The sequence below is a fragment of the Pararge aegeria genome, chromosome 8, assembly GCF_905163445.1.
Source record: "Pararge aegeria chromosome 8, ilParAegt1.1, whole genome shotgun sequence".
Classification (NCBI taxonomy): Eukaryota; Metazoa; Arthropoda; class Insecta; order Lepidoptera; family Nymphalidae; genus Pararge; species Pararge aegeria.
In genome coordinates, this window is record NC_053187.1 from 5,928,013 (window position 1) to 5,945,049 (window position 17,037).

The 17,037-nt window shown below is 36.4% G+C and overlaps 1 protein-coding gene across 1 annotated transcript in view; it reads left to right on the forward strand.

Moving 5' to 3' along the window:
• The window catches only part of LOC120625580 (dedicator of cytokinesis protein 3), an 84,965-nt gene extending 68,992 nt beyond the window's left edge, over positions 1–15,973 (forward strand). Inside the window, exons 20-35 of the mRNA XM_039892639.1 lie at positions 281–422; positions 1,447–1,687; positions 3,208–3,364; positions 4,167–4,280; positions 4,526–4,654; positions 5,650–5,844; positions 6,635–6,776; positions 8,184–8,344; positions 9,238–9,345; positions 10,358–10,671; positions 11,373–11,462; positions 11,547–11,646; positions 11,946–12,121; positions 12,771–12,865; positions 13,817–13,951; positions 15,019–15,973. Coding sequence (XP_039748573.1) covers positions 281–422; positions 1,447–1,687; positions 3,208–3,364; positions 4,167–4,280; positions 4,526–4,654; positions 5,650–5,844; positions 6,635–6,776; positions 8,184–8,344; positions 9,238–9,345; positions 10,358–10,671; positions 11,373–11,462; positions 11,547–11,646; positions 11,946–12,121; positions 12,771–12,865; positions 13,817–13,951; positions 15,019–15,185 — 2,466 coding nt within the window. The 3' untranslated portion in view covers positions 15,186–15,973. The remainder of the gene's footprint in view (positions 1–280; positions 423–1,446; positions 1,688–3,207; positions 3,365–4,166; positions 4,281–4,525; positions 4,655–5,649; positions 5,845–6,634; positions 6,777–8,183; positions 8,345–9,237; positions 9,346–10,357; positions 10,672–11,372; positions 11,463–11,546; positions 11,647–11,945; positions 12,122–12,770; positions 12,866–13,816; positions 13,952–15,018) is intronic.
• Positions 15,974–17,037: the final 1,064 nt, after the last annotated feature.

Genomic DNA, 17,037 nt, shown 5'->3' on the forward strand with positions numbered 1-17,037 from the left:
ATGTGTGTATTGTCGACGTATATTTATAATTATGTGATATATTATATCAAGTATTTGTTATACCATAATTTGTAGATATACAAAATTGATTGATTATTTCCCATAAATTCATTGTTATATTTCCGGCCCAGCTACGGTTGTAATAAATATGTTTAAAGCCTCATCAAAACGTGGTGTCACGACGGGCTAGTTATGGAGAGCTTGTTCATTTGAAAGGTCCTGCCAGTTGCAGTATGACAGCATGTCTATTTCCGATGCTAATTCGATTGGTTTATTGCAGTTATGGTCGGGCTACTTGGAGTTAGGTGTGGCCTTAGTGACAGCGAGTGCGCTTCAAGCCGAGAGATGGGCGCGTGGGCCTGAAAGGGCTAGTATGCGGGCTGCTGCCGCTTTGCATCTACTTGCTGTATGGACTAGACTAGGTACTCTTTAATATAATTCCATTAAATACTTGTGCTCAAGTTTATGTAGATTTTTGTCAGTCGATTCAGGTTTTTTTTATTGTTCAGCTTTTATTTATTGTTTATCATCCCGTAATTTCGTACCATTTCCTAGGAAAAAGTACGTTTTTCTGTTCCTCCTTTGACAAAGTTTATGCAAATTTCATGATAATCGGTTGGTTAAGACGTGTGCGTTGATTAGACAGAATCATCTACTCTTAAAATAATAGTTAGGATTATTAATTGACCTTGAACACACAATTTGACAACTTTCTTGGTGGTGCATAAAATTTCTCTGGCTATTTATTATCGAATGTCAGACGTTAAGTTACCACTCTCTAACTCTATTAAAAAAGTACTGAAACGATTGCATGCCACTCTTTGACATTTTATCCAGCCCTTAGAAAGTATGACATGTGAGCCTTAAGAGACTTAAGAGTTTTTTGGGCTTTAACCGGCATGTAGGATTCGAGAACTATATCCGGTACTCTTACTTTGTGGAGTTATACGAGTTTTAAGTAATTACAATTTACTTGCTTTTACTGTGAAGGAAAAAATCGTGTTAGAACCTGCATGCCTGAGAGTCTTTATCAAGATATGGAGAACTCTCGTCTTCCAATTTGCATTGGGCTAGGAATGATAGTCTTTTTCGAATAGTTAAAATTAAAACTGATAACATGTCCTCTTACTTTATAGATGTTAAAGTTAGGGACTAATTGAGTTAAACTTACATATTATTAACTATCAGCTGTTCGTAAAGATCATCTTTCCATTTAATTTAAAGTTAAAAAACGACGTATTAGTGCTTGTAGTTTACTTTGCTCTACTCCGCGAAAAGCAGAAGAATCTTAAATTATCAATTACACCATACAGATTCTCCTGCTTATCGCGTAATGTAGAAAATTAAGCTTTTTTTTTACATATAATGGAATTCCGCAAAGTAACGCCTGCTTCCATCCAATAGTGTTTGTAGTTGTTAATACATTTTAAATACTTACATAATTAGGTGCATTATCAGGAGCGGCACAACTCCAACTAATAGGACCGGCAGTAGGGGCCCTTCTCGAAGTTACTCTCGTGCCTGAACTCCGTAGAGCAGCTTTAGGTGCTTTAGTAGCGCTGATGGCAGCTGAAAGGGCCGCTACTGGTTCAGCTAGACGAACTGAAGCCGCATTGGTTGACAAGTTGGACTCGTTAGTCGCCGATAATAAGGCAGATGATCATTACCGAAGACTCTTCGACACTGTGTAAGTTGTTTGCATAATATGTTTCTATTAGCTGTATTTTTATGATTCTACAAGTGTGCGATCATTTTGTCATGTACATACGTAGTGAAAAGCTGTGATTGGCTTGTGGTTAGAGCTTCGGCCTTCAAGGTTACCGAGTTCGATCCCGGGCACGCACCACAAACTTTGCGGAGTTATGGGCGTTTTTAATTCAAGGAATTTAAAATATGCTGCTGTAACGGTGAAGGTAAACACCGTGACGAAACCAGCTCAAAGTTGTGTGTACTCTTATCAATTCGCACTTGGTCAGTGTGGCGGACTACATCCTAACCCCCATAATTCTGAGATGGGGTCTATTATAGGTAGTCGTAAGTAGTGTATAAAGTTCGACAAAATTCAGATCCGCTATACATTTTACGGTCTACGAACATGAGGATTTGTTCGGTACATTGACAATATATTTCCATTAGACGCAATTGTCGGCATACAGGTTTGCGAAAAGGTAAACATAACTTAAAAATTGGAATATTTTTGTAACTTTAAATTGTATATAATTGCACGTGGATTAAGTAAAAATGTATATAATTTTTACTTAATTCACGTGCCGTGAATTTTTTATGGATAAAAATTTACATCATTATTTTAATTAATGTTCACGCAAACCAGGGAGCATTTGAGTTCTGTGTAAGTACGATAGCCCTTATGTTTCTATTGCTATACAATAGTTTGATCGATAAGTATACTTATGTCGAAGACGTCGTGGATTTAATTACAAATACATTTTATTCTGTTTTACAAACGTAAAATGGAAATTCTAAGAAATTTGTACTGATAGTCCATCGTGCAGTTCAGTAATTTTAAATTAGAATTCTTTCAACAAATGCAGAGTATATATAATATATGTATGTAATGCATAATGTATGCATAAATAGGTGCGATTTCTGTTTTAAGTAATTCTCTTAAATAAACTAAATTTACCTGTCTTAAAATAGTGCTCTCCTTCATCAAATAACATAGTTAAGAGTTGTAGAAAATTTCTGTGACAGAACTCGTGCGTTGAAATAGCGTCTTGCTTATGTCAGCCGCCAATTAGCATTGCAGTGTTCCGGTCTGAACACTGTGATTGCTGGTGTAATTACAGACTTAGCACCTATGCCTCATATTGATGGACACTGGGCGGCCATTTGTAGGGTGTGTTGCTTGCATACTCTGCAATGCGTTGCTCTGTATAGGCGATAGTTTTCCAAATAGTAGTGTGTTTATTTTTTTCCTTCTTTCATAACTATGCAATCAATCAGCTTGAATTGGCATAGAGCTAGCTGTAAATACGAAGAGTGACGTAGGCTACTTTTTATCCCAGAAAAACAAGAAGTTCCCACGCGATTTTCAAAAAACCGTAGTAATTGCGGACGAACTACGCAGGCAATATCTGGCTATTGCTATGAAAAAATAGGATGGTACTACTTTAACACCTGTCAATTTAGTTAATAGATTTATTTACGACAGATTCGACATCATTGTTGTGTTTTAAAACTTGACAGTCTAATGGAACGTGTATCGACTGAGGGTTGGCGGGAAGCCGGCGCGGCGTTTGTTGGATGTGTAACTAGATTGTTAGAGCGACTCTTGGACTATCGCGCCGTAATGCAGGGCGCTGAACATAGGGACAAACGCATGGCTGCCACTGTCAACCTACTGGTAAGTCTATGCTGTCTATATTATAAATGAGAAAGTGTATCTTGATTGTTTCACCGATCTTGAACGAACATTATTCTCGCGAAATTAAAACAAAATAACAAGTATTCTAGAAAAGATTATCTAAGAGAGAGATCGAGTTATTTGTGTGATTTCTAACAATTACAAACCTCCTCGCTAGCCAACCTCAGCAGCAACATACGGGAGGCTCCAGGATATCCTAAGAACGCGCCGGTTCACAACGCTTATTAGTTCGTCCCGGGAGAAAATGATCCCCGTACCTCATGTACCAAAGTCCGGAAAATGTTGCTAAAGCAAGAAGCCTTTGAAAGTCGTAATAAGAGGCGGTGAGGTGAACTGCTACTTAACGTATGACCGCTCGCGACCCATAAAATAACCTGCCTATTTATGGCTTTGCGGCAAAACCGACGATGACAACATATTAGATTAATATACCTTGCAGTTTGCACCCAAGTTTCGGACATGGGTTACTTTTATGGAAAGAAACAGTTCCCGCGGGATTTCAGACTCGCCAGAAATCATTATCTATTGGAGTGTTAATAAAATAAGAAAAGCTAGATCCACATTTTGACTACTTAAGTAAACTTTATCTTTTATGGGAGATTAGAAGCCATTAAGGCCCAGCATTTCAGTATCTTTCGCAAATAATAAACATAAAAAGAAAGAACTTTTTATAGAATCATATAACAAAATTTTCAAGGCATAGATTGGCAAGAGAATTTTACATTTGCATCTATAGTGACAATGTAGTATGCTAAAGTTTGAAATTGTATAAAACTTTCAGAATTTCTACAAAAACGAGATCGATCGCAAAGAGATGTATTTGCGTTACGTTTACAAATTGCACGATCTTCACATAGCTTCCGATAACTGGGTAGAAGCTGGGTGTACCCTTTTGGTGAGTACACACTTTTAAATATATTTATAAATAAGTAGTAGTAGGTAAAGAAAATAACACTTATAGTATGTATTTAAAGATCATTTTTTAAATTTTCTTTTATTAGTAAATTAAGCAATGTATTTGTGCAAGAGGTGTGTACGATTATCCATATCTAGAACAAGTACAACAGGCGGTTGCAGAAATTGCCCTACATTTTAGGTCCATAACAATATAACATTAAAAAAATAATTAAAATATTTCAGCTGTACGCGGAATCGTTAAGTTGGGATAGTGATCAAGTCGGCGTGGATCCAGAACATCCCGAGGCTGTGGAGTGGAAGCGTAAAGAGGCTCTCTACAACCAAGTGCTCCAATATTTTGATCGTGGAAAGGTAAACACATAGAATCCATTGTAAGACATCTTGGACAAGTACCCGTTGACATCTTGGAGATGTCGTTTTAAAAGTTCAGTTTGTTTTAAGCGTAAGCTTATAGAAATGTCCTAATATAGTATAGTATAAAGGATAACGTAATCGTTAAAAATGTTTGGGTGAGAATTATTGCTCCAACTACTAAAAATTTAAAATTATTAGAAGAGCCACCTGGGCTCTTCTAATAATTTTAAATAACAATGTGAGATAGCAAAAAAGAACACCCGGCTAAGTTTGTTGTGCCCGTAGCTTTAGTTTTAATTTTACGAACATGGTTTCGCCATTATCTCACTACCATGTATAATTCTCATTATTATACGCATCATAATCGCCATCTATGGGTCTACTTGAATAAAGATATTTCTGACTTTGACTTTGACTTTAAACCATCGCGTGTAAACAGAGCAACTCTTCGCAGGGAATGCACGTAACACAACCTACAAAGTGCCGTCCTATTTCCATCAACCTTATCAATATGTGTTGTCTCAAGCGATTGTTATTTCAACGGAAACCACGGCGATACAAGCACGGCGTCATACTTCCTCATGCGAGCTCTATAAAAAAAAACGACTACTGGAAAAAAACTTCATATTCACAATATTGTATTATTTTTTTATTTGGACACTGTATACTGTGCTGTCGAAGGCAATAAAATTAAAAGTAACGTTTATAAATGCGTATGGAAATTAACCTAAACTATTAAGAAAAGAATAATATCGTATAACATACAGGAAAAGAAACAGTAAGGAGTATACAGTACACAATGTAGGCATGCAATGGCGGCCTCATTGCTGCAAGCAATCTCTTACACGCAACCTTTGTAAAGGACTTACAGCAAGAGAACTTAGAGAGACTTAGAGTTTGGAGTTATAAAAATACACATAGTTATTTATCGTTTTGACAATATAATGTAGAGTAAGTTTTGATATTTAATATTTTAATTAATTAAATTGCAGTGCTGGGAAAAAGGATTACCCCTGCTTCGTGAATTAGCAACTTTGTACGAAGTGAAACTTTGCGATTACGCACGCTTGGCGCATTGCCTACGGATGCACGCCACTTTCCTCGATTCTGTGTTGCAGCAATTGAGACTCGAACCGGAGTACTTTAGAGTGGGATTCTACGGAAAAGGTTGCCCTTTGTTTGTAAGGGTAAGTAGATTTAATTATTTCTCTAATGTTTCTAATTTTATAGGAAACTTATACAAATAATATATACAAATAATTCGAATTGTGCGGTTCACAGATTCTTTTTGATTGAATTTTTGAATAAGACGAGTATAAATAGCTTTTCATTCCTTTTTTATTATTATATGCAACCTGATGTAAGAAAGAAAGAAAAAAAACTTTTCTTGGGTATACACACACACTAAAATCAAAAAAAAAAAAAAAATCTTATACTGATTATTTTCACTGTTAATTTTTTAAAGATTAATAAAATTGATGTGTCCCATTGTTGGGCAAAAGGGCAAAGGCCCTTTCCTTTTTACAACTAATTACGATCTGTTGTTATCTGTGGTCAGTATTTGAAATGCGGGAAGGGTTGGTCGGCCTCGGCATCTTGTTCTGTTCTACGGGACCAATTTTGAGGTAGTCTGTCGGGCGGCTTCGGCCGTGTAGTTACCACTTTACCGACAAAGACGTGCCGCTAAGCGATTAAGAGTTCTAATACGATGTCGCATAGAAAACGATTAGGGATAAGGCGTATAACTGCCATCACTACTCACTTTTATGTACAAATCTTGTATGTAATGCATATATCAAAAGAATCATCGACGTGTCTATTTGAATAAAGAACTATTTTACTTTGACTGCCATATCACTAACAGTTTAGCCCGGAACCTATCAGGTGAGATGCTAACTTGTAGTGGAATGAAAGATAATAGTGGTTTTGAGTTGCGGTCCGTCCGAAAAAACATTAATAAAATCCTTTATCATTCAGAACAAGCTGTTCGTGTACCGCGGTCAGGATTACGAGCGTATAGGCGCGTTCACTCAGCGCTTGCAATCGGAGTACGTTTCAGCGCACATCCTAATGCGGAATACGCCCCCTGATGACTCCATCATCGCTGCGGATGGCCAGTGTAAGTATACTTGTGTCCGTTATCTATATTCAATCTATCCGTAATCTGGTAATGATTTGCTTAGCAAAGTAGTTGATTTGTTAAAAATTGTACGGATACGATATATTGCGGATAGAGTGAATATAGAATGGATATTAATTGTGTAATCCACATTCCACGACACGGTATCCTAGTGTGGAAACCACTACTTTATGTGTTATCTGTAAAATATTGTGCTTACTTTATTATGTTTGTTAGAATAAATAAAAACAAATATTTCAAATCCGAAATTGTATTGGTATATTCGCAATACAATCTGAGCAGATTTACATACGTTTCTTTTGATCAAAAAGATAAGACATCGGAGTTTATTTTTTATTATATTAATTGGCAGTGTGATAGCCAAGTGTAGTATGGATAGCCTAGTGGGTAAGGGTTCGGATACCGTTGCGGGGGCCCGATTTCGATCCCCGGCACGCACTTCTATTATTTCAAGGTTATGTGCGTTTTTTTTAAATTTTAATACATCCTGAAGAAACTTGCATTCTGAATGTTATGGAATTCTCTGTCAAAAGAAGTTTTAAGCTCAGAAAGAAATCTGAATATTTTTAAATGTCGGTTTAAATAATTTTATTTGTCTAAAAGCCTCAGTGGCTTTAACTTATATGCATTATTTTAGTATGCATTAGTATTTAGATATTGCACCGCTACCCTTTTACTTAATACCTCTATTTACTTTCTCCGTGGTTTGTATGCGAGAGAGTGTTTCAAAAGTAGGACCGCCTTTGCTTACCAATATTTTTTTAATTTATTATAAATAAATAAATAAATAAATATACTACAACATTACACACATCGCCACCTAGCCCCAAAGTAAGCATAGCTTGTGTTATGAGTACTAAGATGACTGATGAATAATTATATGAATAATACACATAAATACTTATAATATACAGATAAACACCCAGACACTGAAAAACATTCATATGCATCACACAAACATTTTCCAGTTGTGGGAATCGAACCCACGGCCACGACTCAGAAAGTTGTCTTAATGTTGTTTTTGGTTTTTTTGTGTGCAATAAAGTGTTTTATTTATCTATTTATCTTGAGAGTTCTCCATGTTTGGAGTTCACCAATCCGCACCGGTCCAGCGTGGTGGACATCGGCTTTAACCCCTTCTCATTGTGGAAGGAGACCCGTGCACTGTAAAGGGCCGGTTATTGGTTGATACGATGATGATGAAGTTGATTATTATCCAAAAATAACCTAATCTTTTGTTTTACATAACAAAATGTTTTCTTTACTGTGTATACACTTTACTCTTTTTTGTACTGACGAGTCATAATTTTTAAACGCGAACTGACTGGATACATGCTCTACGATTTTTAACAGCAAAATTAGGGACAACTATCAAATTGGTCACAGATATCCAAATTTGCAACGTGAAACCGGTGACGTCGCGCCGCAACTGGCCTTCAGGCGCACCTGAGCAAGTTAAACGCTTCTACGCTTGCAACGACGTTGATACATTCCTCTGCGACCGCCCTTTGCACAAACCGCCCATCGACAAAGAAAACGAGTTTAAGGTATTTGACACGAAATGTAAATAAATAAAATTATAAATAAATGTACTACGACAATACACACATCGCCATCTAGCCCCAAAGTTAGCGTAGCTTGTGTTATGGGTACTAAAATGAATATCTTTATAAATATTTTAGTGAATAATATATATAAATTCTTATAAGCCAGTAGCGTCCATAAAGGTTAGTGTATGGACTAAGCGGGCTTATGATATAACATGGAAAAAAATCTTTAGTCAATTTCTAAAGTCTACACTTAAGTTTTTATAACCCGTACTGGATACTTTTCCATGTTATATCATCTGCCCGGTTAGTGCATACCCTGTATGCACGCACATGTTTATAACATACAGATAAGCCAACATTTGCGAGTTGTGGAAGTCGAAACCACAGTCTTGGACTCAGGAAGCAGGGTCGCTGCGCCAATCGGCCGTTAAAAAATATAACGACTACCAATAGACCGTCAAAAACGTGAAATGTATCATTATAATAGACAATCTAGTCTTACTTCTCTAAAGATCCTCTGTTTTGGCTATATCCTCACTCGAAAATCGCTTTCTCTAATGTTTTTTGGTGAGATTCTTTTATTTCCAAAGACGTACTGCCAAGCGATTTCGCGTTTCGATACGATGATCTGTAGATACTGATTAGGGATATGGGTTTTATATATCTGCGATACTTATAAATAAATAAATCAAAAATCTCCATTGTCCAGTGAGTTTCCAAAGAATTCTACGCATTATCGTGAGGAAAGCAAAGAAGCACACAAAAAAGGCTATTTTATTACTTGTCTTGGTTATGTAACGGGCAATGTTTCGAAGTACTTAACAAAAACATGCGAATAAAAAATGAAACCCGGATGCACTGGTTTAGTTCAATATTTATTTATTTTACAGAGTCTATGGATAGAACGAACAACCTTAGTGACGGAGAATACGCTACCAGGCATATTGAGATGGTCAGAAGTCATATCCAGATCTATGGAAGAAATACCTCCAGTTGAAGTACGTACACTTCATTTTTCCAACTTTTCTTATCTTTTCATTACTTTTTAGTGCAAAGTATGTTTTAAAAATATAAAATAAAACGATATCGTCTTAACTATTCAAATTGAACTTTACACAAGGAAGTAACAAAAAGATGATTAACATACATTATAAGACGGGTACGAGAAAAAGAAGTGTGTGCGTGTAACCTTTACGCGCGGTTGAAGTAGAACTTTTATTATTATTTATTCATGATTAAATAAAGAGTAAAATGTTCCTGGGACTCCGCCATTTCCTTAAATATATTTACTATTTCATTTTATAATCTATATCAAATTCATTATAACTTTCACATTCTATAAATATTTTCATTTGTTCAATAGAATAATTGAGGGTAGAAAATTTAGATAAGCAAATGTCATATATTGACATGTGCTGATCTAAATTTTGTCATTGAATATTATAGAATGTCGCAGTCGTCCGAAAATTTATTAATAATTTATTTATTACAAAAGTAATAAATAAACAAGTATATTTAGAGATTTTCTAAAAACTTTGCAATTTAAATTTAAAATATATTTTTTAAAACTGTTGCATTTTTATTCACTTGGCTATTCACAATTGATCCGTTTGAAAGTATTGGAAATAAATAATCCTAACTGATTATGATATTTGCTATTAGCTGGCGTACAAGTCAAGAAGTGTGGAGTATATCACAAATACTTATGACCAATCCAAATTTATTTTTGAATAGCGGAAACTACGCACACGTCTGACGTCAGCGTTACTTCCGTCAGAAAAAAATCTGAGTTACTCCCTAGTCGCACCTATCGAAGCTTTACTTCAAAAATACCTAAAATACTTTTTTTAAATTAAAACAGATTATCAAGGACCTCCTTAATAATCTGTTTTTGTCACGTGTGCTCGTGTGTCATCTGTTTGTGCTCTGTATGTGTCACGTTTTTCTTATTATAGCCTTAGTAATTGCCACCTCATTATGGAAATTATTATAAGAGATATTTATTTGTAGTTCGCCTGCGAGACCATGGAAGCAACAGAACGTGAACTCCGCAGTCTCATATCCCAATACACCGCGGACCCTACACAAAACATAAACCCCTTCTCGATGCGACTTCAAGGCACGATAGACGCAAACGTACAAGGCGGTATAACGAAATACGAACAAGCGTTCTTGACTGCTGACTTCAGTAGAAACGCTACCCCTAGGGAAGCGGCTGCTGCGGCCAAATTGAGGAGGCTGGTGGCTTCTCAACTAGCTGTTGTGGAAGCGGGACTTACTTTGCACGGTCGGTTAGCACCGGAGGAAGTTAAACCGTTGCATAGGTAAGTTACCAGTAATTTATGGGTAAGTTAAGCTGTCGCATAGGTAAGTTACCAATCGTTAATAGGTAAGATAAGCCGTTGCATAGGTAAGTTACCGATAGTTTATAGGTAAGTGAAGCCGTTGCATAGGTACATTACCAGTTATTAATAGGTAGGTTACGCCGTTTTATAAGTAAGTCACCAGTCGATAATAGGTAAGTTAAGCCGTTGCATAGGTAAGCTATCAGTCGCTTATAGTTAGGTTAAGCCGTTGCATAGGTAAGTAAAGCCGTTTTATAAGTAAGTTACCAGTCGTTAAAAAATAAGTGAAGCCGTTACATAGGTAAGTTACCAGTCGCTTATAGCCAAATTAAGCTGTTGCGTAGGTAAGTTACCAATCGTTTATAGGTAAGATAAGCCTTTGTATTGGTAAGTTACCAATCGTTCATATTTAGTAGATACTTTGCAGGCAAATTGCATGTATCTACTATGTATCTACATAACATACGCAAGAAAGTAGATACAATAAACGCTAATCATGATGATAGGGGATTGTCTTACCCTATAATACGTGATTTGTGGTAAAAATATGCTACCTACACTTTTCACAAAATCTGTCAGTGTCAGAATGACTGCTTACGCAATAAAACTCTTGTCTTATCTCCAATAGCAAACAGTATTTTCGTCCTTGAGATTATTAAAAACTGTTACTTGTATTTCAGGCGACTAGTAGAACGTTTCACCCAGCTAAGGCAGAATCTCGGACCTGGCTTGGCGCGTGCTCGACGTCAGCTATCTGAAAGTATCGTCAAGTAAGTCGAAAATTAACTATATCATTGTTAAAATGCCATTAGAAATATTTTGAGGCCAGTTATATAAAAGCTGTATTTTTTCAGTACACCATTGCCTCCAGTCCCAGCGTTGGACAAACGGTCGCTGAGTGTGCAACAAAGTGACGGATATTATGAAGAAGGGCATCTTTACAACAAGCCGATTGTAAGTACAAACATACTTTGTAATTTTAAGTCCTTGATAGCAGTGGCGTGCACAAAGGGTATGCAGTTTATATAAAATGAGGAAAATCTCCATGTCTCAGATCCGTAAGTCATCACTGGCAACACGCACTGTTCGAAGACTTTAGTCTTCAGGCACTGGGGGATATAATGAATATTAAACTATAGTAAAATTGTAGAACGACTTTTTTATAACCTATAAAAGAACAACAGTTATTTCCTTGATTTCGTGAACTGTAAGTCCGAACTGGTAAGGTGTACTGATATCTCAATTTATTTCAGTATTCCTTAGAAGACAATTTGGATCAGCAAAGCATAATGTCAAGCAGTCTACCCGTGACCGATAATAGAGATTGTCCCGACGACAATTCCATGATCAAGTCGGCACCGCCGTTGCCTTGTCGTCCCAAGTCTGGGGATCCGAGAAGTCCAACTCGACCACCTTTGGAAAAGTACCGGTAAGATATTTATTTATTTTACATCTTGACGGCCGATTGGCGCAGTGGGCAGCGACCCTGCCTTCTGAGTCCAAGGCCGTGGGTTCGATTTCCACTACTGGAAAATATTTTTGTTATGATCATGAATGTTCTTCGGTGTCTGGGTGTTGTATCTGTATTTTATAAGTATTTATGTATATTATTCATAAAAATATTCATCAGTCATCTTAGCATCCATAAAACACAAGCTCCGCTTACTTTGAGGCTAGATGGCGATGTGTGTATTGTCTTAGTATATTTATTTATTTACCTTTCTACGTCTTTGTCAGTAAGCCATTGCAGAAGCCTCCCACCAGACCAGACCAGACAAAATTCGGAAATAATAAATTCCCAAATCTCCCCTTCCGGGGATCGGATCCGGGACCTCCAACTAAAAACAACGGCTCTTATCGCTGCGCCAGGGAGCTCGACAAAAGGCTCACGGAATTAAACCACAAAATGAATATTCAAATGGATATGTCACATTGCACACTCTTCACAGGCAATAAGTATAGTTACTTTATACCAACACGCAAATATGGAAAAATGATCTTAAATATAATCCACTATGGTTTATTCCGATAAAAAGACATTCCGAAACTAAAAGCGGATGAACTACTTTATATTGCAGAGACGTGGTGGATGAAGAAGTTGAGACCCGGCGCCACAGTCGTGCTTCATGGAGTGAACCAGGGGACGCCCCGCCGTTGCCTCCACGTGTCTCTGGTAAATGACCTTGACCTTTATCGATATATATATAAGTAACTAATAGCGTATCCTCTGCAATGTATAAATTAATATCCAGATTAGTAAAGCTTCTTACTCCAATTTTCGTTCAAACTAATCTAGAAACATCTGGAAGTTATAAACAAAAATAATGCGAGGATTTAGGAGACAGAAAGGAAGGATGATAGCCTATTGAAAAAAATAAGTTTTTACTTTTGAAAGTACCTTTTTTGAGCGCTCCGTATACTCAAGTTTATATCAGATTAATGCGATTTGTATTGTTGCGCTCTGAGTGAATTCACAAGGATCGCAATGTGGGTTATTTTGTTACGGGAATAGATAATTCAATAGCATAAGGATATTAAGATAATTATTCTTAAAAGCTACACTATCGCATTAGGTTTAAGTATTCTGTAATGATAAGTGTTATAATAAGAATATAAATAAATAAATAAACATATGGAAACATTTAACAATGTTTTATATTTTGGTACACCCCACTTAAAGGATAACTCAGCATTCATAACATAACAGACATTCTTTATTTAGAACTTAAAGCCAAATATAATTTAAAAAATAAAAGCGCTAATTAAATACATTTTGAGTATGAAGATTTGTCGCGCTAAAATTTAAATATTGGATAGAAGCAGGCGTTACTTTGCAGAAATCCATAATATATTATGAAAATTAAGCTATACTCCGCGAACAGCAGGAGAATTTGTATGGTTTAATTTATAATTTCTTCAATCCCAATGAATAATTGTGAAGTCAACATCTCCCGGTTTCGGAGCGAAACGTGCGTAGAGGGTACATTGCCGAAGATCTGTTTGGTGTGGAGTGTACGGATTGAAGAAATTATAAATTACACCATACAAATTCTCCTGCTGTTCGCGGAGTATAGCAAATTAAGCTTAATTTTCATAATCTAAATTTTAAAATAATTGTTACCAGGCGATAAACGTTCGTGGGGCGAAGCGCCCGCAGTACCGAGACGCGCCGGTCGGGGGGCCTGTGAAGAACGTGATTCGGGGGTCAGTGTGGATGCACATCACTACACCAACGCGGACGACCATAGACACAACCACGGTATGTATGCTTAAACTTGACGTCAGACCTGGGCATGATAAAAATAGCGACTTTTTCACTTTGCTAGAACTGGGTTTCTGGACTTGGTCTCAATCTTTTAGCAGTTGTTAACACTTGGTAGTAGTACAGCTTTTTATGACAAAGCTCGTCCGTGGAAGAACTGCCACTATGCTTATTACAGTAGCTAGGCAGTTTTTTATTGCTGTGTTCGGCAGGGTGATTACTGATTACGTATCTCGCGACCGGCGTAAATCTTGCCATCACTGCTGTCAAACGTCACTTTTGTTTATTTATTGTATGGACCCTGTCGGTCTGTAGGGTGATGTCGAAATCCTACCCGCTGTCTTTCACCGCTTTTACTGTGTCCGAACACCAGATGTCTTTACAAGTTTTAGGAAATCAAAGTCAGCATAATTTTACTTCTGTTACCTCGGGCATCCAAAAGATGGTTAGTTACTCGACTAAGAGATTTAAAGTTTACTAGCTGTTGCCCGTGTCGTCTGCGTTTGATTTTGTTTTTTGATGTGGCATTAGATTTAGTTGTAGATCTAAAAAAAAATTAAAGTATTCAGTATCGCTAAGCCTTAAATGAGGGCTTTGCTGCTGTCCACTTAGGAGTTCTGTCCTCTATCTCCAACCACAGTTTGGGCTAAATTAAACTCTATAGTACAAAATATTTATTTAAATCGGTTATAATTTATCAGAGTTATGGTGTAAAATCGTCAAACACTCATCCCCTCTCCCAAAGGAACCGAGCTTAATGTCGGGATCAAAAGTATCCTATATTACTTCTAATACTTCCAAGAAAATGTGTACAAAGCTTCGTGAGGATCGGTTAAGTAGTTTTTGCGTAAAAGCGTAACAAACAAACTTACATTGACATTTATAACATTAGTAGGGATAGGGATAGGGATTATATTCCAATTCTAGGAAGAACCTTTTGGATAAAATAACTGACAATACGCTCACTTTAATTGATTCATATTCTAGTATTATTCTAAAGCAAATATATATAAACATATTCATTAAACCATCAACCATCATACATTTGGAATCCATTGTTCTAGATTTGGAGCTGGTAGAATCGCTGCGCTACGAGGAGATAATCTCAATGATGTCGGAGCCCTTACGCGTGGATGAAGAGGAAATGCCACCGCCCATCCCACCGAAGGGGCTCGGACACCTCAGCAGCTTCGACTCCGGCCATCATGAGAACGGCGAGTCACATTGCTAGCAATTACCCACGCGCGTTTACTTTCGTGACGAATGGGTCAGATGCACTCTGACGCAATATTTTGTATTGGACTTTTAATAAGAACACTAATGCCCGTTTTCACTAACGACAAACAATGCAATGCCTAAGTATGTAACGCCTTATCGAAGAAGATTCCTAGACATACATTTACCTTCCATCAACTGATTTTCACAAAGTGGGGTATTCTGTGTTTGTATTATCATAGTTTTCATTTACGAAGTTATATTTATTTTATATAAAGAATCGGTTTTGTGACTTTAGATGGCGCCTTACGTTGCTTGTCATCGAAAATGTAAGAGTTGGTAAAACGTTCACTATGCATCACCCAAATCATTAGACATCCGATTTAAGCGTTTCCTAAGTTTAGTGAAAACGAGCATAAGTATTATTTTATACAGAATTTAGCCTATCGCTGCAAAATAGTCCACTAAGAACAATTATCAACATGAAAACAGCATAATCGCGTTTATTATGACCAACGGATTTTTAGTTGATAATTACGACAATTCGAAAGGTTCATCAATACAATCGTGTATATACTGTTTTATTATTAATATTTCGAGTAGTTTCTACTCTGCTCGAATTATTACGCGAATATTTGGCTAAATTGACCAATTTTAGTATTCATACTCCAATATTGTTACCAGAAGTTTTAAAAGACTTATTACTATATACTTATGACTATCAGTTCAGAATGTTGTGCCTAACGGGTGCAGGGACTGTTCCTTACGGGTCGGTATTTTATAAACTGTGTCGATATATTATGAAAATTAAGCTTAATTTGCTTTACTCTCTGAAAAGCAGGAGAATGTGTATTAATGTTGTTTATAATTCCTTCAATCCTTATACTCCACACCAAACAGATATTCGGCAATGTGTCAAATATAGCAAATGAAGCTTAATTTTCATAATATATCATGGATTTCCGCAAAGTAATGTCTGCTTCTAACCAATACTGTGTCGATAATTATGTATTGCGTCAAAGTGTATCCGACCAGAAGCTTTAGTTTAAAAAAAAACATTATTCATCTTCTTTATTAGTTGAATTACGAACGTATAATTTTTATAAGTACATGAAAGTACCCGAATAGTGGCATCTATATTTTTATAGTGGTAGACAACTCTTGTTTAAATAAACGCGTATAGTAATTAATAAAATAATTCCTGTATGACTTCCAATGTCTGAACATTAAAGTTCAGAGAAACTGCTTTAGAAGTTTAGATGACGCATTATGTAATAATAATTTGCTGCATATAGAAAATAGTGCAAGCAAAAATTAAACTTATTTTGCCTAAGAATTTGAACAAAAAAGAGGATTTACACTCTCACATTTCGTAATTGACATGTCAGTTACATTATGTGCTTTTAAAATAGGTTGAAATAGTATATTTGTACCTAAGTTGACTTTATACTCGAAATTTGATCCATATATAAACAATGGTCGTGTTGTGTCAATTTTATTTGTGTTCAAGGTGGGCCTTTTTGGGTCCGAAAAGAAGTATTGCGACGGTCGCGCCGCGTTTGATGCGATATTACTTAACATGCGAATATACTTGAAAATAATGGCGCGACTGGTGATAACGATGCACCATTTAAAAAAATTGTAATGTTGTCTGCTGCGACTGTCGCATCGGTCACTACCCACGTAATTCTACTTTTACCTCAAGAAGGAGGCTTCTTTTATGAAGTTGATTGTGTAAATCGCTTTTTCTGATCTTAGATTGTTCCGAACGCCTGCCGAAATGTTGTAGCAAGTAATCTGTTAAAACAAAATGCTGTAACAATAAATAAAGGCAATTTTTAGGAATACTATATTATTTTGCGCGTTAA